Here is a 27,406-nt window from a genome sequence, read left to right as displayed (position 1 = left end):
AAGTGATTACCATTTGTATGCAATAGTGTTATGTTGCAGCATATATGGTTGTCTGTGTGAGATAGTATGTATGTGTTTGCATCATGAAATAAAGGTTTTAATAATAGCCATGAGTATTTTGTTTTGTTGTGGTTTGGTGAGAATGTATAGGTGTCTCTTTGCAGTAGTGTAGCAGCTGCAAGCATTTCTGCAGTTGTGGCCCATGTTGTATCTTTTTTCATCAGCTCCATATGCTGCTGTTTAAAAAAATATGGTAGCTATAAGTACAAGTTCTTTATCCTTCTCTTATTATGTACGGTAACTTATAATCATATTGAATGAAAAACAATGCACAATATAAGAACAAGCAATATCTACAACAAGGTAGAGAAAGTAATGATAGGACTGAAGAGTGGAAGGGAACTCCTTTTATAACAGATTCGGGAAATGTTACAATGGCATCACAGTTAGTAACCTTGTGATGGCTCCAAATGGGGATGGGGCGATGAAAATCAAAGGCTTTATCAAGTCTCTTTAATGAGATGAAAGAGCTTCAAGATAAAAATACTATGTCACTACTTCTGTGGACCAAATAGGGGAGGGGGACTAGACTCTATGACAATCAGAGTGTATTTGTCATACGTAACTACTTCTTAATGTAACTACTTATAGACTGCCAGCCGACACGATATGATCCAACCACGGGAGTTTTTGTCGTACATAACTATCTGTAGAAGCTGGCCGACATTAGAGGATACAACCAAGAGAGTTTTGATTGTGACATCGTTTATGTTGCGTCACGTTTCAGTCTTAGTCTCATCCGACTAGACCTCAGTTGAACTGCATGTCGGTGAAATGAACCGACAAAGAAAGCGAAGAAGGATAAATTTTGACCAAGTAAAACACCGTACCTTGCCCTTCTCCCTTTATGAGCATACCAGCGATCCTAGCAGTAGATGACCTAATATGACCACGGCGCCGGCGAAGCTCCGAGCAGGGGAAGGTGATGTTACACCACACCTAGTTCTGCCATAAAGACAAAGATCGCGTGTGACGGCCGGCGCAGCGAGGGTTTAAAGGTACGTAAGAATAAACGGAGACAATCGCCACCTGTACGGTACGGCGGGAGAGAAAAACTAGCTTTGGACTCCGTAACGGAATGTAATACATGGGCGCTAGTGGATCCATGTGAAGAGAAGGGTTGGTAGGTGGAGTCGCTACCCCCCCCCCCCAACAACTACATATCTTAAACAAATTTAGTGTAATAGGTGAGGAGTTGTTGTTTTTTTTAATGAACTCCGAAAGTAAAGATGCATAAATTATCTAAATAGTAGTGTATATGCTTCTTATCTGTTTCTTTATACATTGGCTTTTGTTCCCCACTCTATGCAAAGTAAATTTCAGATTGTGAAACATGATAGTTTAACAGGTGCTACGTAACGTTTAACAAAGACGTTCGTGATCTAGTTACACTCGACCTATCCTCCCTCCAAGAGAGGTGGAGCCAGAGGTAGTGGTAAGAGTTATAAACACAGACATTAGTCCTATCTGATCATAAAACACACGCCAAACACGCCATTTATGTAATGGCCCCTTGAGGAACAGCGCCTGGATTGTGACAAGGTTGTGGGAGCTTTTTTACAACTCCACACAGTGCAATGAGGATGCTCTCGCACCCCCTTAGGCACCCCCACAGGAGTCTTGTTTTGCTACTCATCTGTAATAAAGTTTACTACTCTAAAGATTTATCTGATTACATCATAACACAGGGTACATTTTAATCTAGGTAATGATTTTGTTTCCTTAAACATATCATGAATAATCATAATCATCATTCACACTTGGCTGCTCACAAACTTTTTTAGTTTGAAAAAATTGTATAAAACAGATTCTGTCTTATAGTTTGGAATTGCAGTAATGAAAATCAATAATCTCCTTCTAATTCAAAACCATGTTTAAACAGCTTTTACCCTTTCTGTTTATAAGTGGCTGTTTTGGTTGTTGTTTTTTTGAACTAATATAATTTTAAATCGTGCATATTCAAATTTAATTTTTTTTTCCAATAGATAAAAAACATGAGGCAAGAAGAAGAAATGACTTCAACAAATGCAATGCATGATCATATGGAATCAAGCCTATCCAATGAAATTGTTTCAGATAAGATCAAGAAATCTACTTGCACAGATAATCATCAATTAAATAAACTTTTCACTTGCCAAATTTGTCAAAAAGGATTTTCTAGCTCTAAAATATTACAAAATCATGAGTTGATTCATGCTGGTGAAAAAACAAATAAATGTCAAATATGTCAGAAAGGATTTTCTCGTTCTTCTGATTTGAAGAAACACCAACAGACTCATACTGATGAAAAAACAAATAAATGTCAAATATGTCAAAAAGGATTTTCTTCATCTAGTTATTTGAAACAACACAAACTGATTCATACTGGTGAACAACCATTTAAATGTCAAATATGTCACAAAGGTTTTTCTTCATCTAGTTATTTGAAACAACACCAACTGATTCATACTGGTGAACAACCATTTAAATGTGACACTTGTGGAAAAGGATTATCTTATTTTTCATCTTTGAAACAACACCAGCTAGTTCATACTGGTGAAAAACCATTTAAATGTGACACATGTGGAAAAGGATTATCTAATTTTTCATCTATGAAAAAACACCTACTAGTTCATACTAGTGAAAAACTATTCAAATGTCAAATATGTCAGAAAGGATTTACTCATTCTGATTATTTGAAAAAACACCAACTTGTTCATACTGGTGAAAAAACATTTAAATGTCAAATTTGTCCAAAAGGATTTTCTTACACTAGTAGTTTGAAACAACACCAACTGGTTCATACTGGTGAAAAAACATTTAAATGTCAAATATGTCAGAAAGGATTTTCTTACGCTAGTAGTTTGAAACAACACCAACTGGTTCATACTGGTGAAAAACCATTTAAATGTCAAATATGTCAGAAAGGATTTTCTTATGCTAGTAGTTTGAAACAACACCAACTACTTCATACTGGTGAAAAACCATTTATATGTCAAATATGTCAGAAAGGGTTTTCTCGGTTTCATCATTTGAAACAACACCAACTTGTTCATACTGGTGAAAAAACATTTAAATCAGTGGTTCCCAAACGTTTTTGTCCCATAGCCCCCCTGTCATGTTTTCTGGTTTTTGGTAGACCCACAGGTTAACTTAAATTTTTGTTTTTAAATTCATCAGCATTTAAAAAGAATAAAATTTCTACCTGTAGTGAGCTGAGGAGTGAAAAAGTAATTTAAAGCTACATATTAAGTTATAGAGATCTTTTTTATTGATAAAATTCAAATTTAAACCAATTAAAATAACAATTAATTAATTAATATGCTGGAATCACCTAACACACTGGAAATGTTGATTTTTCTTTGCAGGTTTATGGTTATCATCCATTACAAATCTTATTATGTTTGTTGTTCTCTGAAGCAGTCCTTCAAACAATAAATATTAATTAATTTACCTAACCTATATCATTGTTAAAGTTTTTGCAAAGATCTGTTTCTCCTATAATTGTCTAATGTGTGGCTCAAATATTTAGTCCGAAGAACTGTTTTCATTAACGGCAAATCATTAACGGCAGAAGGGGCGAATATGAGTTCTAAACCAGAAAGCTTGCTATCCACTTAGCAAAATGAAAACTGAATTCAAAACTCTGCTGCATTGCAACTATCCCCAAACATGGTAATGGTTTCGTGTGTTACCCCTGAGGAAAAATAAGGAGTTAGCAACCCATAGGCAGATTGTAGCAGACAGCGCTACACCCTGTCAGAGCCTCTGATTCCAAACTGTATCTATTTTGTTTGCAAAAAATTACATAAGAAGCTCTCTTTTTTAATGACTCATGCCACCGATGTGCCCCTGAACTGGATTTTTTACTCAAAGAAATTCTTTTAGTAATATTAAATGTAGGTCTGTGCAAAACAGTTTTTAAAACAACAATGGCTTGTAAAATCTAAAGTTTTAGGTATCAGAGATATTGTAAGACTCTCACAAACCATTATCTCGTCTATATGATGTCGAAGAGAGATTTTGTTGGTCTTTTTTTTATCATTGAGTGTTTGAACGTTTTTCAAATGTTTAGGCTATTTATTTTGTCATGGTGGCATTGTCTCAGATGGTCTGCCAGCGTAACTTGTTATATATCGTCATAAATAGGCGCTTAGGCAACCGCTTGTTTGACAAAGAAGGAATGAAGCCATTTATTTTAAATAATCAGCGCTGTACAGTTTACCTTCATTTTGTTAAACATTAGTTACATGCAGACGATATTAATCTATTTAAATAAGTATTGGAATTAAATACTATAATTTTTCGTTTGAATAGTGTCACAGTCTCGCTTGACATTGCCTGTTATATGCTCACCTTTGGTCAAGAAGAGGAAAGGCACGTGAATCATCTGAGATAGAAAGAGGAAGTAAGAATGACTAAATGGACTTTTAGTCACTTGTAGCTTTTAGGTCAGTTGAGAGAGACACTCATGGGATCTGAGTCGGTACACATAGTTCTAGTAGTTGTTGGTTTTTGTACTTAGAGCTGGGTACATATTATCGAAGTTTATAATTATATTTCAAATTGAATTATCTTTGTGTAACTATTATGAAGCTGCAGTATTATTGAATAAACCTTACAGTTGTCTTCTAAAGATGGACTCCAGTCGTTGCATACTATTCATGATTGTTACTAGTTGAGTGGACACATGAACCCAGCATTCTAAGGCATACGCGACACATTGATAGTAATGCCCGATTCTACACCTGAGTGACCAGCAACACACATATACGTTACAATAGCAAGATAAATATTGAAAGGATTAACTAAGATACAAATAATAGTATTGTCTGAAAGAATGGGAAGTAAAAAGTATAGTCGGGACCTGCTGAAATGAAACCTATTATCGTAGACCCCCCGTGGACATTTCATAGACCCCCCCCCCCAATTTATTTTTTTCACTTTCGTAAACTCCTTGGAAGTCTTCATAGACAACCAGGGGGTCTATATAGACCACTTTGGGAATCACTGGTTAAATTGTTAAATATGTCAGAAAGTATTTTCTAAGTCTAGTGATTTGAATCAACACTAACTGATTCATACTGGTTAAAAAAACAACATTTAAATGTCAAATATGTCAGAAAGGTTTTTCTTCGACTAGTTATTTGAAAAAACACGAAGTTTAGTTCATACTGGTGAAAAAACATTGAAATGTGACATATGTGGAAAAATATTCTCTAGTGCCCCACATTCGAAACAACATTGCTTGGTTTTAAAAAAAAAAAGTAAAGTACAGTTTTCTTTCATACCTTGTGGCCTGTAGGACAGATCATTGTAAAGGTCATCTGGTTCAGTTGCCTACTGTTTATGAGGATGTAATGAGGCCAGCACAACGACCAACCGCCTTTATACTTTTCCCCAACTAACGACGGGTGCCCATTACAGTTGGTGGACTCAAATATCCCGAAATTAAAAATACCTGTCTTCACCAGGATTCGAACCAGGGACCCCGTTTCAGAAGGCAATCACTTTATCTCTCACCCACCATTCCTCCTATTTCAAACAGCACCAGTTGATTTATTATGATGAAAGACCATGTAAGCCCTAAATGACACATATGTGGGAAAGGAATTTCTGTCACTTCGCGTTTGAAACACCACCACCTGGTTCATTATTTTCAAGACATTTGTATGGAATAAAGGGATAAAGGAGTCTTCTAATTGATGTGGAAAAAAACAAAACACCAACACTTTTTTTCATAACTCTGAGAGACCATTTAAATATCAAAGAAAAGGATTTTCGCATCACTGCGGAGTTACCAACTAGTACGCTACATACCGGTACAGATAATGAAATTGATGACAAATATATGTGAATGATGTTTCTTTGATACAATTAAGTAGCCTGAGGAATTACAGTTTATATCTTATATTTTTATGTAGACTATTTGCTTAGACAGTAAAATGTCAAAAATTAAGTGTTTAGAATACTTGAGCTTTATTTAAAAGCAATTACTGGTCATTCAATTTGCAGATATAAAAAAAGCCTTATTTAAACATTTTTCTGCACACCAGGAGAGTTCTGATTTTCAGTTTATCAAATCAGTATATAGAGTTAAAAAATTCAATAAGAAATAATAAAATAGCATTGAGCTGCGTGGCTAAGTAGATCACTATGTCTAGAAATCTAAGTAAATCTATGGATTGTATGTTTTTTTGTTTTTTTTTACTACTACTGTGTAGTTATACACTTACAGAAGTCTCTATATAATAAATATATGTTATTCAATATTATTATAGAACAGTGATGCCCAAACTACGGCCCGCGGGCCAGATCCGGCCCGCGACGTGGTTCCGACCGGCCCGCCTAAACATCGGCACAAAATGTAGAAATAAAAAAGAAAAGGTTGAAAAATTTATTTTCTCAATGTTAAGAATTTTTCTTTGATGGATTCATTCTAATCTATAGTCTTTCTAAAACAAACCATTACAAAAATATGGTGGCATTGTTGGTTTTAGCCGCTAAGAAAAGTTTGCTAAGTTACGCCTAGAAGCAAGCGATTGACTAAAATATTTACCAAGAAGTCAAGAAAGTGAGTCGGCTGTCATGGAGGCTACAGAGTTGCTCAAATTTAAAGAAGAGAAATGAAGCATACAAAATTCTTGCTACCAGTGATAGAATAAAATCGACCTGAAAAAAAAAGTTGAAGCTGTCAGCCCTTGTGGCATGACAATCGCAAAATGAGTGGACAGAACAGCAGATTTTGAAATTATTACTATTGCCGCTGAAGAGTGACACCAACTGTAACTTACTAAGCTGGACTTCCCTGCTTGAGAAATTTCGAGCAATACAGACAATAAATTTCTACGCCGTGATGTCTACAGAAACCTTGCACATTTTCGAAAACAATTGCTGGGTAGGATCACAATGTTTACAAGCATTTAATTTAGTAGAAAATCTTTTTTAGTTATAAGACATCTGAAATCCTTGTTACGTAATTAGCTTATGGGTGTACGTAAGCCTAATGGAGCCACAGGAATTGTAATAAAAAAAATTAAAATGGTTTATTCTTTATTTCGAGGCGCGGTGGCTGAGCGGTAAGGCGCTTGGCTTCCGAACCGAGTTCCCAGTAAGAATCCTGGCGAAGAATTTGATTTTAATTTCGGGATCTTTTGGTGCCTCTGATTCCACCCTATTCGTTGGGGAAAGTAAAGGCAGTTGGTCGTGTGCTGGCTACATGAAACCCTGGTTAACCATGGGTCAAAGAAACAAATAGATGACCTTAACATCATTTGCCCTATAGATTGCAAGGTCTATCGCAACTATTCTCTATTTCATATTTGTGTATCTTTTGTTAATGTGGCCCGCGACACGAGTGTCGGAAATTAAAATGGCCCGCAGGCCGTATAACGTTGGGCATCACTGTTATAGAAGATGTGAGAATGATCTAAAATATGGTATATAATTTGTTTTTATTACTAGCCTATACTATTGTCATACGTTTAGCTGATTAAAGTTTAACTTATTTTAGAGTTTTAGTAAACGATTGTATATTATTTTATATGTACAGCGAAATATTGTAATAAAATAGTATCTATAATAATTTATTTTTGTAGGTCTATAAATTCTCCACATTTTGACATACATGTTTCTTTTTTTTTTTTTTTTTTTTGTTACTAACTTTTGAAAATGCACATTTTGTGTGTGTTTTTTTACCTCCCTTTTTGAAACATAATAAAATGCAACATTCGGCACTAGTTAATAACATCAAAACATTATTTGACAACGTTTGAAAACAATTGAGCGTGTTCTCTATCAGCACATGAATGATTTTACTAAGGTTTCATCTCCAGGAGTCTTATAGTTTGGAAGGCCAAAAAAGAAACTGAGAAAAACGTGTAACTCTCTTAATATTTGAGCTCTAGGGCTGTACTCGTTTGTGAGCTGAAGGCTCCTAGGTACAGTGCGCGTAGTATGTCATCCCTGGCGTCCCACTTTGTGTTTGCTATTTTTCTGAGTAGCACTAACTTTTTCTTTCAACGTCTGGAGGTGGTGGTGCATTTACAATTTTCTACCTAGGGTGACACCTCGATAATTGGGCGTGATTTCACGTTGGAGTCGCAGCCCACCGAGTTGGAGCTCGAATGGGACTTTAATAATGTCGATTCCTGGGCTGAACAGGGAATAGGTCGTCTGGGAAACTTTGATCTGAATCTTTCATTTTGCGTAGGGTAGAGAGATGGTATGGAGGTCTGCTCGTAGTGCTGCCTGCAGTTGGTCAGTTTTCTTCCCGATTGACCAAAGGATAATGTCATCAGCATTAACCAGATTTTTTGAACGCGAGAAGAAATAAGACACATGTATACTTCTATTTATTTAATTTATCAATTATTATTTGAGGAGTCCCCCCCCCCCCTTCCAAAAAAAAATGCTTCCCAATTACACTTATTTTGTTTAACGTGTTGTTAAGGGGGGAGGGTGATTCCACCTACCGCACACCCTCTCTTTTCATAGAACCACTAGTGCCCATGTATTACATTCTGTAACTAAGCCCCCAGCCATTTTTTCTCTCCCGCCGTACGTTGCATATGGTACAGGTGGCGATAATCTCCGTTTCTTCTCACGCGAAGCAGGCCGTTTTGGCGACGCCGTTTCGGCGCGAAGGTCGTTTTGGCGCAAGGGACGTTTTGGCGCGAAATACATTATGCACGTTCATTGTATTATTTCTTTAAAAAGACTTCTGCATTTTTTATGTTTTGTATGAGCGTTTGTGTTCAGACATATTTCTCACGTACAGAAGAAGAAATACTTGTGTCCGCTATCTTTGGTATTTAAGTTTGTTGTGTAATTATTGTTAAATCTCTAATACCGGTATTACACAACACCAGGCTGCCATCGATACTTCATACTTAGAGTGGTCTGCATTAAACTTTTCAAAAACAGAGAGTTCCATTGTTTATATAGAATACCACAGGTTTTCAGTTAAAAATATAATAGAATGAAATGGCGAAAGTTTTTCTAGTTAAACACGCGCCGAGACACACGATCGTTGACTTCATGGCAGAACTGGGTGTGATGTAATCCGGTACGTGACGTTTTGGCGCCGCCGTTTTGGCGACGGGACGTTTTGGCGCGAGATATCATTTGACGATAATTTAATAATCACGTAGCTTTTATAACAATGTTTATTTCACTCTATGATAATATTGTATGTATAGTATGAATTCTAACACCGTTCAGCGAATTGTTGTTTTTTTTTAATTATAAAGGTTTTGCCTATTTCATGAATATAGGCCTATAATAAGTCAGATTCCTGAATGGTAATGACATGCTATATGTGAGTTCTGCTAATCGCACTGGATGACATTTTGGATTTCTTTCCAAAAGATTTTTTTTATTTGACATTAGTGTAATATACGAACTAGCTAAGTGTCACACTTAAATATAACAAAAACCATGTTAATATCTAAAGCTCTATTACGCTGAATGACGACAATAACTGCACACATAGTAAAGATCAAGACACGGAATGTGGTCAGTACAAACTCTAATGTGAAAAGATATATTTTGAGAAATTGGGTAGGCGTGATTTGGGTGACACATCTCGCATTGAAGCAGGTAGAGTTAAACAAATGAAGACAAGACCAGCACCGAGCACTGGTCGTTGGCGTCATGAGTCTGGCGATCACCTCCTTGGGAATGGTCATTACATGTGACACCTATCCCGCCCCCCCCCTCTTCTGCTCACATTTCACTCCTTGTATATACTCTTTCCTCCAGCCCTCCCCTCTCTCACGCGATTTTGGTTTTTAATTTTAAAGTAATATCTTTAAAAACTTCTTTGAAAATAAAAGTGTACCTCTTAATAAACACACATACACAAGCCAAAATGTTTATTAAAGAAAATGATGTGAAAAACAAACACACATTTACATTTAGTACGTGAAAAATATGTCTTAACACAAACACTCATGTAAAACATAGATATGAATAATTCTTTTAAAAGAAATAATACAATAAACGTACATAATGTATTTCGCGCCAAAACGTCCCGTCGCCAAAACGGCTCGCGCCAAAACGACCTTCGCGCCAAAACGGCCTGCTTCGGATGTAATCATCTCTCCCTGTTTGGAGCTTCGCCGGCACCGTGGCTCTATTATGTTAGCTACTGTTTGGATCACTGGCGTGTTCATGGGCGTAGTCATAATTTGCAGCTGTGTCGAAATTGTAATTAGTGACACTCGGGACTATCCCTTTTTCTTAACCAAACTCTCTCCATCCCCCACCATTCCTGTAATACTACCCATAAGTGTATAAACCAGTGATTCCTAAAGTGGTCTATATAAATCCCCAGGGGTCTACAAAGACTTCCAAGGGGTCTACGAAAGTGTAAAAATAAATTGGGGGTCTATGAGATATCCAGAGGGGTCTACGTTAATGGATTTCATTAAGCAGGTCGTGACTTTATTTTTAAGATCCCATTAATGTAATTATTTTCTACACTAATGTATGATTTGTACCTGAGTTTATCCTTTCAATAAATATCCTTCTATTGAAACAAAAATATGTTGTATTTCACTTCAATACTTATTTAAATAGCTTAATTTTGTCTACATCAGTGGTTCCCAAACTTTTTTGTCTCGTAGACCCCTTGCCATGTTTTCTGCTTTTTGGTAGACCCTTGCTTAACTTATATTCATTTTTTTTTGCAATTTATTTTAAAACTAATTTATAATTTTAGTGATTTGAAGAGTGAAAATGCAATTTAAATGCATATAAAGTATTAAATAATAACTCATTTTTATTGATAAAATTCAAATTTAACCAATTAAATATGTATTGCTGGAATCATCAAACACACTGGAAATGTTTTTTTACCCTGGCTTATCATCTGTTCCTATGGATGTCATGTTTCATACATTCTATGAAGAAGACATTCAAACAATAAATATTATTTAATTTGTTTTAAGTATCATTGTAAAAGTTTTCGCAAAGAGTTTCTCGTGTATCTTTCACGTGTCCGCCGAACTGTTTTCACTAAAGGAGAAGGGGCGAAGGCGAGTAACTGGCGCCTTAGCCAGTAGGCTTCAAGCAGGAAGAGCTCATTAGCCACATAGCAGAAGGAAAACTTAATTTAAAAATCTGCTGCCTTGCAACTATTCCCAAACATGGGAAAGCTGTCGTGGGTCAACCCTGAGGAAAAATAAGGAGCTGGCGACCCCTAGGCAGTTTACAGCACACAGCGCTACACCCCATCAGAGCCTGTGATGCCACTGGTCCCAAACTGATCCCAAACTGTATATATTTCCTTAGCAAAGAATCACATAAGAAGCTTTTAATTTGATAACTCATGCCACCGATGTGCCCTTGAACTGTATTTTTGCTTAAAGAAATTCTTTTAATAATATCAGATGTAGGTGTGTGTAAAACAGTTTTCACAACTACAACGGCTGGTAAAATCAATGTTTTACCTATGTTTCCGTATTTTGCTATAAGTAAAGAGATATTGGAAGACGCTCACAAACCAACAACTTCTCTCTATATATATGATGTTGAAGTGAGATTGTGTGGGTCTATTCTTAACTTTATCTTTGAGTGCTAGAAAATTTTAAAATCTTTAACTATTTTGTCAGGGTGACATTATCTCAGATTATCCTCTAGCCATTGGTTTGGTATCATTATTTTAAAAAAGTCACTTAGGCAACCGCTTGTTTGACAAGGAAGGAATGAATCCCAGTTTTAAATAAAATCAACGCTGGACAGTGTACATTTCTTTTTGTTAAACATTTGTTACATGTAGACAAAATTAAAATTTTTAAATAAGTATTGAGACAATTCTTTGGTTTGATTAGCAGGATATATATGTAAATGATTTACCAAGATAAAAATCATATATTACTGTATAAAATAATTACATTAAATGAATGTAAAAATTAAAATGATCTGCTTTAAATGAAATCTATTATCGTAGACCCCCGTGGACCTCTCATAGACCCCCAATTTATTTTTTTACTTTCGTAGACCCCCTGGAAGTCTTCGTAGACCCCTGGGGGTCTATATAGACCACTTTGGGAATCACTGCTCTAGATCTAGATTATAGACTAGTAAGACTAGTTCACTAGTATATATAATATAATGATACTAGAATAACTAGATTTAGATCATCTAGAATCTAGATGTGATAGCTTCTAGAATAGTTATACGCTAAATTAGGTTTCGGTTATATTTTCAGAATATGCAGAAAAAAAAAGAAGATTACAAATATGTAATTTGATTTCCTCGGAGATAAATAGTTTTTAAAATATATTTTTAAGTTTTATTTCTTATTACCATATATTGTCATTGGAAATACGCCATTTTAGTTTTAAGGCTTAGTACTAGACTATCTCCCTTGAATTACTTGCCAACTTTTTTCTGTTGCTGCTTTGTCTTTCTTTCTAGCAGCTATTAAATCTAATATTAAAATTCATTTAAAATGCAAACAATCTTTTGTACTTTGAAAAATAACTAAAAATCGAAATTAAAATCATGTAGTTTAAGTAATAACAACAAACAAAAAAATTAATAGAAAAATAAACAAATAACTCTAAGCCTAACAAAATATCTTTTATTGGCAAAATAAAAGTAATTAAATAAATAGATACCTGTACCCTGACTTTAAATACATGAAAATAATAGACATTAAATGTTATTTAAGATATTAAAAGCATGCAAGAAAAAAATCAAATAGCCAAATAGATCTAATCTGAATAGATTGTAAGATGAAATATTAATCAACACGTAAAAATTTAGGCTAAAGCATCATACTCCAAGCAGTGGATTTGGCAAAAAACAGTTACATGTGGCCTCTTGTGGTACAACCACATCAAAGTGATTACCATTTGTATGCAATAGTGTTATGTTGCAGCATATATGGTTGTCTGTGTGAGATAGTATGTATGTGTTTGCATCATGAAATAAAGGTTTTAATAATAGCCATGAGTATTTTGTTTTGTTGTGGTTTGGTGAGAATGTATAGGTGTCTCTTTGCAGTAGTGTAGCAGCTGCAAGCATTTCTGCAGTTGTGGCCCATGTTGTATCTTTTTTCATCAGCTCCATATGCTGCTGTTTAAAAAAATATGGTAGCTATAAGTACAAGTTCTTTATCCTTCTCTTATTATGTACGGTAACTTATAATCATATTGAATGAAAAACAATGCACAATATAAGAACAAGCAATATCTACAACAAGGTAGAGAAAGTAATGATAGGACTGAAGAGTGGAAGGGAACTCCTTTTATAACAGATTCGGGAAATGTTACAATGGCATCACAGTTAGTAACCTTGTGATGGCTCCAAATGGGGATGGGGCGATGAAAATCAAAGGCTTTATCAAGTCTCTTTAATGAGATGAAAGAGCTTCAAGATAAAAATACTATGTCACTACTTCTGTGGACCAAATAGGGGAGGGGGACTAGACTCTATGACAATCAGAGTGTATTTGTCATACGTAACTACTTCTTAATGTAACTACTTATAGACTGCCAGCCGACACGATATGATCCAACCACGGGAGTTTTTGTCGTACATAACTATCTGTAGAAGCTGGCCGACATTAGAGGATACAACCAAGAGAGTTTTGATTGTGACATCGTTTATGTTGCGTCACGTTTCAGTCTTAGTCTCATCCGACTAGACCTCAGTTGAACTGCATGTCGGTGAAATGAACCGACAAAGAAAGCGAAGAAGGATAAATTTTGACCAAGTAAAACACCGTACCTTGCCCTTCTCCCTTTATGAGCATACCAGCGATCCTAGCAGTAGATGACCTAATATGACCACGGCGCCGGCGAAGCTCCGAGCAGGGGAAGGTGATGTTACACCACACCTAGTTCTGCCATAAAGACAAAGATCGCGTGTGACGGCCGGCGCAGCGAGGGTTTAAAGGTACGTAAGAATAAACGGAGACAATCGCCACCTGTACGGTACGGCGGGAGAGAAAAACTAGCTTTGGACTCCGTAACGGAATGTAATACATGGGCGCTAGTGGATCCATGTGAAGAGAAGGGTTGGTAGGTGGAGTCGCTACCCCCCCCCCCCCCCAACAACTACATATCTTAAACAAATTTAGTGTAATAGGTGAGGAGTTGTTGTTTTTTTTAATGAACTCCGAAAGTAAAGATGCATAAATTATCTAAATAGTAGTGTATATGCTTCTTATCTGTTTCTTTATACATTGGCTTTTGTTCCCCACTCTATGCAAAGTAAATTTCAGATTGTGAAACATGATAGTTTAACAGGTGCTACGTAACGTTTAACAAAGACGTTCGTGATCTAGTTACACTCGACCTATCCTCCCTCCAAGAGAGGTGGAGCCAGAGGTAGTGGTAAGAGTTATAAACACAGACATTAGTCCTATCTGATCATAAAACACACGCCAAACAATCTATGGTAGACAGTAGACTCCACTCAGAAGACCTCACGGCGAAAGAGAAAGGGACAATGATCTGTGTCAGCTTCATAAAATTCTTTCTCTTCGTGGTGTGATTTTACGAAAATAGAGAGCGCTCAAAATTCGTTAGAAATGTATAGATCTAACTGTAGTCTTAATCATCAACAGATAAACATAAAAGTATTATTTCTTATAGTAATAAGTTTCCCGTACTAGATCTATATCATTTATTGTCATTGCTCTAAAAAGATCACTAAGTCATAATGCATAATTTTGTTCAAAAAATAATAATAATTAAACATAACATGTATATCTAGATGCGTGTTTCATTTCATTTAATTCATGCATATTTGTTTTTTATTTTATCATTATTTCGCTTTGCTTGGTGAGTTAATATATTAATTATAGATCTAATTGTTTACATATATTTTTTAATTAATAATTTCATAAGTAGAAAAAAAAAGAAGAAACAACAAGTTCATCAATTTATTAATAACATTTTATTTAGACCTTCATTTCACTAAATACACTTAAAAAATCATAAGTTGACAGCATAAGAACAAAAACTCTCTTTAAAAAAAGTTATTGAAAGTTCAATATAGGTAAGGGAGATAAATATGCTTAACAAACAACTACACTGATGTTTAAGTGAATTACAGCTAGATCTAGGTACCAATTTATGATCAAAGAAATATTTATAGAGACAAAGTCAAGTGACGTAAGTTTTAATTTCTAATATAATAAAGTAAGCATTAAGTGAATAGGAAACTATGAAAAAAATAATCAGTTGGGAAAGTGAGAAGCAGATAAGCTAACGAAATCTATTAAATTATGTCATGAAATGAAACTATATGAGACAACTAGTGAATCGAAAAGATTGAAACTCACACTGGGTTTTGTATCCGAATCAATCAGAAATAAAAAAAGGAAAGCGACGATGCGATGTTCACTGTTGGCTAGCTTGATAATAAACTGCCCTAACTAAAACGTGGACATGTGACTTAAGACAAACAAACCAATCATGCAAATCTGTCGTGGGTTATCCAAATGTGTGTGATTTGACATGAAAAAACAGCAGGGGGGTGATAGGAAGGGATGGGTGGATGTTGACAGTCTAGCGTGTGGCGAGGGAGTTACGCAACATGTCCATCTGTCTTATATGGCCTGCGTGCTCATGATGTATTGTATGTATTGAGTATGTAAACCTACATTTAGTACTTAAATAGATTCATGTATCTTCAACTGTATAGGTTTTAAAAAGAAACATTTTAGATATATAGATAGACAGAGATGAGGTAGAGAGATAAAGGATAGATAGATAGATGGATAGAGAGATAAATAGATAGAGAGAGAGAGAGATAAGTTAGACAGAGAGAGGATAGATAGGTAGAGAGAGGGATAGATAGATAGAGAGAGAGATAAGTTAGACAGAGAGAGGATAGATAGGTAGAGAGAGAGAGGGATAGATAGAGAAAGGATAGATAGATAGAGAGGGATAGATAGAGAGAGAGAGAGATACGTTAGACAGAGAGAGGATAAATAAATGGTAGAGAGAGGGATAGATAGATAGAGAGATAAGTTAGAGAGAGGATAGATAGATAGAGAGGGATAGATAGAGAGAGAGAGATAAGTTAGACAGAGAGAGGATAGATAGATAGAGAGGGATAGATAGAGAGAGAGAGAGATAAGTTAGAAAGAGAGAGGATAGATAAATGGATGCATAGAAAGAGAGATACGTAGATTTTGTTTATTTATCTAGCTAATTATTAGAATAATTAAATAAAAAGTGTGTTTATTTAAATAAGCTATATAAAAATCCCATTTGTATAGTTATTTGAAACATTTTCACCATTTCCTATTTATTTGCTACGCGTGCTTTACTGCCCCGTCGGCATTGTGTCTTACCATAACCAACGTATAGGGTATAGGATCTCTGTTCTCCGGAGCAATAGTTCTTCTCACGTCTGCTATCAAACTCGCTAGACGGTCGGCCATAAAACAGGGACATATTGACACCCCCCCCCCCCCCAAATAAAAAGTGGGGTCAATTAGCCTGGTAAGGGGATGGTATCAGCATCATACTTACTTCTATTCGGTGCTTTTTTTTTTTTTTCTAAAGAAATAGGTGCCGGTACTCACTAATAAATTAATAATAAACGTTAAAATACAAGAGAAGTAATATTTTTCCCAAAATTGAAAAAGGTGCCGGTACGCCGTATATACATTCTATTTACATACATGCGAATGTTTGCTCTTTCCCTACGGCTATGTGGCTATCGTCCTCTAATCTTGTCCACTTTTTCTTAAACATATCTATGCCATCCAGTAATTAAGGTCAATCCTCTTAATACCTACGTCGTTCCTTTCCTCCATTTCTCCCCATTTGACAGTTTGGCACATGACATAGCGCTAGACAGAATGGAGGCCCCCCCCCCCCCCCCCACCTACCAACCCCGACCCACCCTCACAGACACCTAAGTAATAATCTCATTTGTAAGTGATACATTTTGTTCAACAGGCCTGTTTGTAACTTTGTTTTGTTTTGCGTATCTAAACTATAATAATATAAACCATTTTCATGTTTTCCTTGCATTTGCTTTCTTACTTTCTAGGTCAGACATCTACTAGATCTAGTAGTACTACACCACTTATATTTTTTTTTTTATCTTGGTTTTGTTACACACCATGACCATGTTATATAATATATGCTCTCAGAACATCAATTTCATTTGTTTAAAGGTAATTTGAAAGAGGTTTGGTAAGTTGAAAGACATGTAAAAGAAAACAAATAACTGTAATAATAACTCAAATGTTGTTATAAATCATCTTTAAAGTTTAAATGCTATCTTATCTTATATAATACAATATGAATATACATACGTTGTAAACTTCATTGTAAACTTCAAAAAAGATGATTATGTCCTACGTGTCATGCATTCAGTCATGCATATTAACCAATGACTTGTATTCCGCCAAATCACTGGTTTTCTTGGCTAGCTCAGGCAACCCATTTCATGATCTAATAACTCTAATACTCTAATAGCACTAGGGAAGAAGGAGCATTTGTACAAATTGTCCTAGCATATGAAACGATGAATGTGCCTAAATCTTTGTGTCTTTCTGAGTATTTTATTAATTTTGCTTTTGTATTTGAAGTTTATGGTTCAGTGTTTTACGTATAATTACTATAATTGCTACTTTACTTTTGAGTCTTCTATCCTGAAGACTTTCTAAATTTAATGATTTTACTAAAGGTGTTATTCTGGTCAAATGTGAATATATATTCGTTTATTATGAATCTCACTGCTCTATTTTGTGTCTGTTTCAGTTTGTTAATATTTTATTAAGTGGTCCCAAACAGAGGATGCATAAATATATTCTATTATTGGCCTTACCAAGGTTAAATAACATTTTAGTTTTATATTCTTTTTTATTTATAGATGAGGATGAGGTTGCATGTCAATGTGTTATGCACCAGGAGGCCCATTCACTCTGACTTCAGCACCCCAATAGAAAGAAAATTATATGGAGAGCTCCCTGATTTAAAAACCACTGTGTAGTTCATTTACAGTAATGTTTTTTTATATAAACCCTAATGCTTTGTTTGATTTTTTGATAGTTTCATCAATATGGGGATTCCATGACAGTTTTTCATTTATTATAACACCTAGGTATTTTGCGTTTTTAGTCTGTGTTACTGGTTTGCCATGAATAAGATAAATGGAATTAATTTGTTTTAGTTTTTTTGTTACTCTTAACAACTGACATTTTTCTGGGTGGAAAGACATGCTCCAATTTGATTCCCATTTCTGTAATTCATCTAATTCTCTTTGTAAAATTTCTGTATCTTGTGTTGTTTTTATTGTTCTATATATTATGCAATTGTCTGCAAATAATCTGACTTGTTCCTGAACTAATGTAAATTGGTAAATTGTTTATTAAATGTAAATTAAAAATAGTAGTGGAACTTAAATTGTTCCATGATGTACACCTGAGTTTACTGCTATTGGTGTTGATTTAAAGCCATTTATTATTTACAGTTTGTTCTCTCCCTATCAGAAAATCTTTAATCCACTGATGCAATGAACCATCAATGCCAAAATATTTTAATTGTTTTAGCCAAACTATGGTGGTGAACTTTGTCAAAAGCCTTAGAAAAATCTAGTAAGATATCAATCATCTATTTGCTCACTGTTATCTAAACCTTTTGAAAAATCATCAATTAGTCCTATTAGTTGTGTTTCACATGATCTATATTTCCTAAAGCCATGTTGGTATGGAGTAAGGACATTATTTTTGTGGTTTATGATGTCGCTACATATTATGTGTTATAGGATTTTACGTATGATGTTGGTAAGTGATACTGGTCTGTAGTTTCCTAGGTCAGATTTTTCTCCTTTTTTTAAATAGAGGGGTGACATTAGCTTCTTTCCAGTCCTTTTGTCTCTTGAGTCCTTGCATTGGTAAAGAGATGCCTGAAAAAGTATATTGAACACTGGTACTAGTTCATTGCTTAGTTCTTTGAGTAATCTAGCTGGAATATCATCAGGTCCAGATGCTTTATTAGGTTTGATGTTGGCTAATAGTTTTAAATTCCCTTTTTTTTTTTTTTGTAATTCTATATCTCCTATGTTGTCTACTTGGTTCAAATTAAGTAATACATCTTTGTCTCCTGGGGCTGAGACTGCTGATGCAAAGTATTTGTTTAGGATTTTAGCTATGTATTTTGATACTGGGTCTGCCTTTAATACACTATTCTTTTTCAAATTTGTCAAGCACTAGAATTTAATACTGATTTAGAGAGATAATTGTTTGCTTAAGAGAGATCCAAAGAACTTTTTCAATGCCGCATCTTTGGATCACCATTGTTTTTCTCCTTTTGTATTTAATAATCGTCAGTTTAAAGTACCTTTCTTTACATTTACACATACATCTATATTAATCTATAAGTTTGTACAAATCTCAAAGACAGCAGCAATGTCATTCAATAATGTAAAGGAGTGACACACAAGAAATTGTAACACTTGTTGTTTGTTACCTTCTAGTTCAGGATGTGTGCCTTGCACCACACAGACATTTACTGTGTAGACATTTACTGTGTAGACATTTACTGTGTAGACATTTACTGTGTTGACATTTACTGTGTAGACACTTCTGATAACCATGCTGAACATTTATTATATTTTCCTTGAAAGAACTAATTGTCACCCCTATTTATTTTTTCCTGCATTGCATCAATGTTTCTAATCTAACTTAATCTCTCATTTCTTTTTCCTTCAGTAGCATTTTTAATGGACCAATTAAAAGACAGGGGAGGTAGGGCTTATAGCACTATTAAAATCTCCTAAAATCTCTCTCATTCCTCTTTTTTTCAGTAACATTGTTAATGGGCTAATTAAAAGATGGGGGAGGGGAGGAGCAAAAACAAATGGGAGGGCCATTAAACGTCCATGCCAGCCAGTAAAATGATTGGGCCATATACAACCTCAAAAACATTAAAGCAGTGTTGAAGTGAAATTATTTGTCCAAAAACAGAATAAATTAAAAGTGCTCTAGCATGTTTCATGCTGCTATCACTTTTTTTTTAAAGTTGACTGCATTAAAAAATAATAATTTTTTTTTTTTTTTTTTTTTTTGCAGTTCGACCAGCCCATTGATACCCATATAACTAGTCCACCACTTTATTTAAGTTTTTTTTAAAAATATTATTTATATAACATTCGCATTTTATTTATCTTTATTTGCAGAAGAATTAATTGAATTTGTTCTAAATCAAAAGAAAGGAAAAAGTAAATTACCCAATTCAAGAATATTTGTTAATAAAGTCATAAGAAGAAGAAGACATCAAAATGTCACTGATGGCTGATTTAGAGCATGAATCCAATCTTGACCTGTGCAATGTAATAAAACATGAGAAGAAAGAAAGTCTGAATGAAATATGTTTGATAACACAGTCATGTGAACTACAAGACGTGAACTTGTCAAATGTAAAAATTGAAAAGACTGAAGAAGATGAAGTATCTTCTTCTATGCAGCCATTTGAAAACAATTGCCATGATCAAACTTGTAATGTAATCCCTGGACATCAGGTATTTCATTTCTATTATACAGTAGGTAATACATTTAATAAAATAGTTAATTCTGTTTATACTAGTATTAGATCCAGAAAGACACACAATGAGTAAAAATAACAGAAAGCTAGATTAAAATGTGTATTTCATAGAGAAATCTTACAGTGTTCATTCAGCAGTCCTATCATTAATCTCTTCATTGGTTTGTATTTTAGTATTAATTTACTATGCTAGAAAGCAATTAAAGTCATACATTTTAAATAATAAGTGAATACATTGTTCTACTACTATTGTGATACAATTATTTAAAGTGGAGATATGACAATTTGTTCACAGACATTTCTTCAATGACAAATAGTTTACAACTTTTTTTTCAACCGACAATTTATACACATGACTATTCGTTCACCTTACAATTAGTTCAACTGACAATGAGTTCACAAGACTATTCGTTCACCTGACAATAAGTTCAACCTACAATTTGTTCACAGGACTATTGATTCACCTGACAACTTGCTCACAGACAACTTGTTCACTGACAATGTTCATGTTGTTAGTATTATATGTTTTCATTGTGTGTTTAATTTGTTTACATTAAAACTTTTGTAGCTATTTAAAAAAAAAATTGATTGCTAGAGTTGGGTCTATTCTGAGTTTCTTTGTTAATTTTTTGGGGGCTAATTCTTTGTTAAAAAGGACAGTATGTGATAAAAATTATTTTTTAAAATATCTGATCAAACAACAAGCTAGCTAAAAAATTTAAATGGGCCCTCACTTAAATATAGGCAACATTTTCACTTTCTTCATGTAGGCCTTCTTTTACACTCATGTCCCTCATGTAGTCTTGTTTGCCCCACCCACAATTGCTTATCTTTTAATAGCAGTCCAGATGTTTAATAAACATACGTATTCCATCATGCCGTTATGGTTAACACTCTTTAGGGCCTCCCTATGTACCCATTCAGCTGGATATTCTAGTTATCACCTAGTTGAGGGCTAGACTGAATGGCAGCTGTAGAAGTACTACAACTTTATCAGACAAGGAACCTTTACTTATAAAAGGAGAAATGGTTCATTGACAATTTAAGTTATTGTTTTTTTTACATTGATCTACAAGTTTGCAAAACATTGGTAGCATTTTTTTTTTTTTTTGTTATTTTAAAAATATTTTTAAAATATATTTTTATTTAATTATGTTGTTTATTTATTGTATTTTTTTTGTCAACAAACTTAACATGCCTATTAGACATTTCCACTATAAAGTAAACAATGAAAAAGAATTTTTTGAAAAATTGACAAAGAAACTCAGATTTAAAAAAAAATATTTTGAAATAATAGCTACAAAAGTTTTAATGTAAACAAATTAAACACTCTACGAGAATATATAATATTAACAATATGTTACTATCCAGTATTTGGATTTTTAGGGCGCCCCTGAGTCAACCCAACTCTAATGGGTACCTGACTTTAGTTGGGGAAAGTAAAGGCTGTTGGTCGTTGTGCTGGCCACATTACACCCTGCTTGTTAACCGTTGGCCAAAGAAACAGATGACCTTAACATCATCTGCCCCATAGATCGCAAGGTCTGAAAAGGAAAACTTTACTTACTTTTTACTATCCAGTGAACGATTTGTCTATGAACAATTGGTCGGTGAACGAATTGTTAGTGAGAGATATTTTGGGTGAATGAATAGTTGGGTTAACTAATTATTGGGGGAACAAAAAGGCATTAACAATTTGTCGAATGAAATGTCATGAATGATTTGTCAGTGAATAAAAATTGTGATTGATTTGTCTGTGAACTAATTGTTGTAGAACCATTTAAAGTCATGATATGATAATCTCTAGAGTAGATCTTCTATATAATCAGCATAAATAACAAAAAAAGTAGTTTATAATTTAAATTCTTTTTGCATTTTAAGTTAACACTGAGCTCTATAGCCTTGGTCAGCAGCAAGTCTAGAAGAGAGAATTTGATATAAAAACTAAAGCTATCATTTGTTCATGGCCGCCTCAGACTTCTATGCCACTGTGAATGACATTTGTCTTATGAGTAGTACTACAATGCATTATTTTTATTATTATTATTATTATTATTTTATATTTACATTATTTACTGCATGGGGGCACTGGAAAGGGGTATTACCTTTGAAGGTCCAGCATGCTGCACCTTAGGATCACCTCATTGGTCCCTTTCCAACCCCTAAATCTTTCACATGTGGCTCCTTAGGGCATGTGCTGGAAAACTGCTTAACGTGTGAGGGGGTGGTTTTAATATAAAACTTTTAGACTAAGGTCACCAGTTAGAGTGGAAGATACCCAAAATGGACTACAATAGCCAAAAGTTTATAAGGCTTGTCTTCGAGTCCGAAATTCAGGGAGGAATGCAGTATTTGCAGTGGCTGCGCAACCCAACTGTGACCTACATATTTTGCCACATCCGGGGCAAGCATAACCTTTGTCAGCATTTGGTCGATTTAGATTTTCTTTTCGCCGTCTGTGTCTGTCCTCGGCAGCAGATTTTCTTTTGGTCTCAAATGTGTAGCCTGCGGCCTTTGTGAGTGACCTCCAGCTGTCTCATTCTTAGGCCCCATGCAACCAAGTGTTCTCTTCTATGTCAGCTTAGGCAAGTTGGCGCCTAAGCTGGTATTTGAAGCGTTTCCGTGGGGCGCCTCTGTTATGTCAACCACCTTTTAGCTCACCAAAGAAGACTGCCTTTGGCATACGTTCATCCCCCATACGGGATATGTGCCCTGGCCAGCGTAACTGTCAGACCATAAGATGTCCCTCTATAATGTACATACCGGCATTCGCAAGGACATCGCTGTTTGTAGTGCAGTTTTGCCACCGTATGTTCATGATGGAGCGCAAGCACCTTGGGTGAAAGGGCTCAAGTAGTCTTAGTTGTTTTCTGTATAGTGTCCATGTCTCAGATCCATATAAAAGGGAGAGAACCACCACCTGGTAGACATTGATTTTTGTAGGCAAGTGGAGTGATTTATTCTGCTAAACTCTTGCCTGAAAGTTTTGAAAGGCGCTACTGGCCCTTGCCAGATGGTTATCAACTTCCCTTGAAAGTAAGTCATCATTTGATACTATACTACCCAGATATGTGAAGTGGTCTACCATGTTAAGTGGCTGTCCATTTACGGTGATCCTTTGGGCTGAGTAGGTTTAATTGGGTGACTTCTGGAACTGAAACTGAAAACAATCTGGAAAAACAAAGGCATAGCCTTGGACACTAAAATCAGACTGATGAGCTCACTGATCACGTCCATATTCTTATATGCTTGCAAATCTTAGAAACTGACTGCAGATCTTGAGAGGATTGTCCTAGAAATGGAAATGAGATGCTAAAGAAAGATCCTAGGTATTACTTACAAAGACAGCATCACCAATGAAGAAATTAGAAACAGCAATTGAAGCCCACAATGACCTGGTAACTTCTGTCAAAAGATAGTACCAATGAAAAAGAAGAGGCAGACAAAGAATGCCATGGAAAAACAACATAAAGGATAAACAGGCCTGTCATTGAAAGCAGTTCTATCCAAGGCAAAAGAGAGAGAGGATTGGAGAAAGATGGTCAACTAATGTTGTGTGGTGCCCCAACAGTTCAACAGTCTAAGGCAGTGGTCTTCAACGGGGGCGCTATCGGGGGCGTTTTCGAGATTTATGTTGGGGGGGGGGTGCAGGGCACAATAGGAGGCGGTAAGGTGGTGCTGGGCATAAAAGGAGAAAGAAGAAACTAAAGGGTGCACTGAAACAAAACAAATAAAAAAAAATTAAAAATAAAGCTGGCAAATATTATTTCAAATTTATTTTGTTATGTAGCTTATGACGACATATAGGGACCATCAGTAGTTGGACCATGGCTTCATAAGTAATATGTAATAAAGAACAGATCTATTCACTATTCAACTTGTGAGTTATGATACACAGGCAACAACTTAAGAAAAGTTTAGCCTGCAATTTCATTTCTATTTGAATCTAATTATGAAAATTGTAAATAAGATACAAACCCATGCTGAAAATGCCCGAAAATAATCTCATCTTTCAACAGTTTTGTGAAACAAATAATGAAAAAGAAGTTAGATTCTTGCTGTAAACTGAAGTTCTTTAGATTTCGAAAGGGGGTTGTTATTGTTTGTTTTGTTAAGACTTAAATACAATATTGATTTTTTTTTTTTAGAAACAGATTCAACAGTTGGCGGTGATTTAAAGCAGGCTAAAAAATGTTTTTTCATGGTAGGCATCTAAAGCAAATGAATGAAACTAACCTACCACTGCTAGGAAAGAAATATACTTTCATTGATTATATCATTTTTTCTTTTATCAAAATATTAAATCTTTTTTTTAAGAGTTTTATAATGTCACATAACTTGTTGACTAATGATTTACTGCCTAAGGACATTGATATTTATGCAATTCACATGATAATACTCTATGAAGAAATGACGATTTGCTTCTAGGATGTAAATAAAAATGTAAAAAAATTATATAAATGATTATTATAAAACATCTTTTACTGATGTTCAAATTGAGTTGCAGGAAAAAATAGACTTACAAAATTATGCTTTCAGTAAAAAGAATGTTAACATAGGAGGCACAACAGAGATGTGGCTGCATTTGAATGTTTCAGTAAAATTTCAAAACTGTGGTCGAAAATGGAATTATGTTTTAGATTTTGATTCTTCTTCATCTTCCTCATTCTCATTGTTATGTTGGAGTGTTCAGATGACTAGATTATTACATGAGATGAACTGCGCAGTGGTTTCCAAATCAGGGAGCTCTCTATATAGTTTTCTTTCTATTGGGGTAATTTGGGGCCAGTGTCTTATTCGGGCCTCTTGGTAAAGAGAGCAGTTTTGGAGGACGTGGTCAGCATTCTCTGGTGATACTCCACATGGGCAGATTTCACTGGTTCCAATTTTGAGCTTCCGGTACATGTGATGTCGCATTCTGTTGTGTCCGGTCCTGAGTCGAAAGATTAGACGTTGGTTTGTCAGGATAGCTTATAGTAAGCATCATCTTTGATGGGATTTGGGTGAGAGCTCGTTCATTTCTCATTTATTTTATTTATTATATTTACATGAGGCATAATGGTTCCCATTCGCTTTATTTCATTTTGTAGTGAATTCAGCAATAATAATGTTTATATTAAAAATAAAAATAAATTTACAATTAAACCTAAAAACAGTAGGCCGTAATATTCCAATATGCTTAGGATTTGAAAGAAAGTCATGGCAATCAAATTCATTTTTGTGTGTAATCACTGCAAATTATTTGACATAATTTGTGTTTAAAGATAATATTTGCAATGCCTTTGTTCCGAAGATTATGACTGAGTGCATTGTTTCACATAACTACACAAACGCAATTGCTACCTGCATATTTTCCCGAATTTTGTGCAGACAAAGCCGTTGTCTGCAGGCAGTCTATTTAAGTTTTCTTTCCGTCTTTTGTGCCTGTCTTCAATAATGGCTTTTCTTTAAGCCTCAAATGTTTGTTTCAGAGCTTTTGTGAGAGCTCTCAAACTGTCTCTCTTAGAGACTATCTGCTGCCAGTTACTTTCCTCTATGCCAGTAAGGGCATCTTTATAACTCTTTCCTATTCTAAGCTCCCCAAAGAAGATCACCTTTGAAATGCAGTCGTCTCCCATGCGGGATAAGTGTTATTGACAGCATAAAAATTAATAAATAAATGACCTTGTGTTCAACTTTTCCTTCTCACACTTCTTTTTAAGTATTTTTCTTATTGGGGGGCGCTGGCGGATTTTTTTTTTTAAATTACGAAATGGGGGAGGTAAGCCAAAAAAGGTTGAAGACCACTGGTCTAAGGGATAGGTGAAGGGAGTTATATTGAGTAGAAATATGAATTTGAAATGACAAGCTTAAATCTATGTTAAAATTGATTTGATTGATTTGCTAATATTGCAAACTCTTGTTCTTTTGTTAAGAAAATGCATTCAAATATTTGAACTAAAATTATTAAGAAGTAATGATTGAAATATGAACTTTATACATAAACAGTAGTTTCAGTAGTCAAAAACTAGCTAATTCTAAATGAAGAAGAACATTTTATAAGCTTTTAGTGTTAACAATAATTTATGAACTAATTTTCTGTCATTAAATAGTGCTCATTAATGATGAATGAAGTACTAATTCTTTATTTAGTGTAAAAAATATTTTTTTACAATTATAGTATCTTTATCATAAATATTTTTTTTTTGCAATTTGATGAATAAAATTTCTTTGTCTTACAGGCAAATGTTCTAAAGCAGGAGATAAAAATGTCTTGTACTACTGAAAGTGATAAACCATTGTCCTTAGCATCAAGGCTGCTGGCTATGTCAAAGAAAGCAGACAGAAACTTTTATCCAGTGCCCATCATTTTGCCAAACTTAAAACTGACTGGACACATACCTCTCCTAGAACTGCCATTGAGCGAGGTGAAAGAGTGGTTTTTTTTAATCTTTAGTGCGTTTCTTTTTTTACCCAGATCTAATGCGTACATGACATTAATAGGGGAAAATTAAAGAGTTCGTTTGTTGTGTTGGTGATATGATCCCCTTATTAACCATAAGTCACAGAAGACCTTAAAATTGTCAGCTCTATAAATCACAAGGTCAGAAAGGGGACCCTTTTATATAAAGAAATATCACTTGATTTATAACAACAATGCTTTTAGGAAGTCATCTATAAAAGTTAGCATACAATTTTTTTTTAGTGCTACTTTCTTTTTTTTTTAACCGAACAAGATTACTATTAATTCTGTATTGGATGTTTCCATGCTACTATGCCCTGCTTTAGCGTGCTCTGGTCCACTCTTTTGTGGATTTTTTGAAGAGGCTAGTCTTAGTCATATTTGGGATATGTTTTCTGTC

At 34.8% G+C, this 27,406-nt stretch overlaps 3 protein-coding genes across 11 annotated transcripts in view; 2 read left to right on the top strand and 1 right to left on the bottom strand.

Annotated features, from left to right (window-relative positions):
- LOC106064651 (zinc finger protein 227-like) overlaps positions 1-27,406 on the bottom strand; it is a 139,227-nt gene that overhangs the window by 34,208 nt on the left and 77,613 nt on the right. The gene's annotated exons all lie outside the window — the stretch shown is intronic.
- Positions 1,577-4,665, top strand: LOC106076524 (gastrula zinc finger protein xLCGF3.1-like). Its single transcript, XM_013237346.2, has one exon. It carries the CDS (start codon positions 2,055-2,057, stop codon positions 3,189-3,191), a length of 1,137 nt encoding a protein of 378 aa, XP_013092800.2. The 5' UTR covers positions 1,577-2,054; the 3' UTR covers positions 3,192-4,665.
- LOC106060167 (zinc finger protein 729-like) overlaps positions 15,040-27,406 on the top strand; it is a 33,377-nt gene continuing 21,010 nt past the window's right edge. For 3 of the 6 annotated variants that reach the window (XR_008779781.1, XR_008779782.1, XM_056041335.1), the window contains exons 1-3: positions 15,040-15,170; positions 20,200-20,541; positions 26,786-26,971. Coding sequence is in view for 4 of the 6 variants with exons in the window: in XM_056041335.1 (XP_055897310.1) it covers positions 20,302-20,541; positions 26,786-26,971 (426 nt within the window). In the remaining 2 variants the exon portion in view is untranslated. Of the gene's footprint in view, positions 15,171-17,892; positions 18,023-20,199; positions 20,542-21,465; positions 21,655-24,712; positions 24,769-26,785; positions 26,972-27,406 lie in introns of those variants that run through there. The other 3 variants (XM_056041336.1, XM_056041338.1, XM_056041337.1) reach the window with 3 other exon arrangements.

The sequence above is a fragment of the Biomphalaria glabrata genome, chromosome 9 (assembly GCF_947242115.1).
Source record: "Biomphalaria glabrata chromosome 9, xgBioGlab47.1, whole genome shotgun sequence".
NCBI classification, from domain to species: Eukaryota; Metazoa; Mollusca; class Gastropoda; family Planorbidae; genus Biomphalaria; species Biomphalaria glabrata.
This window is presented reverse-complemented; position numbering and strand designations above follow the sequence as displayed.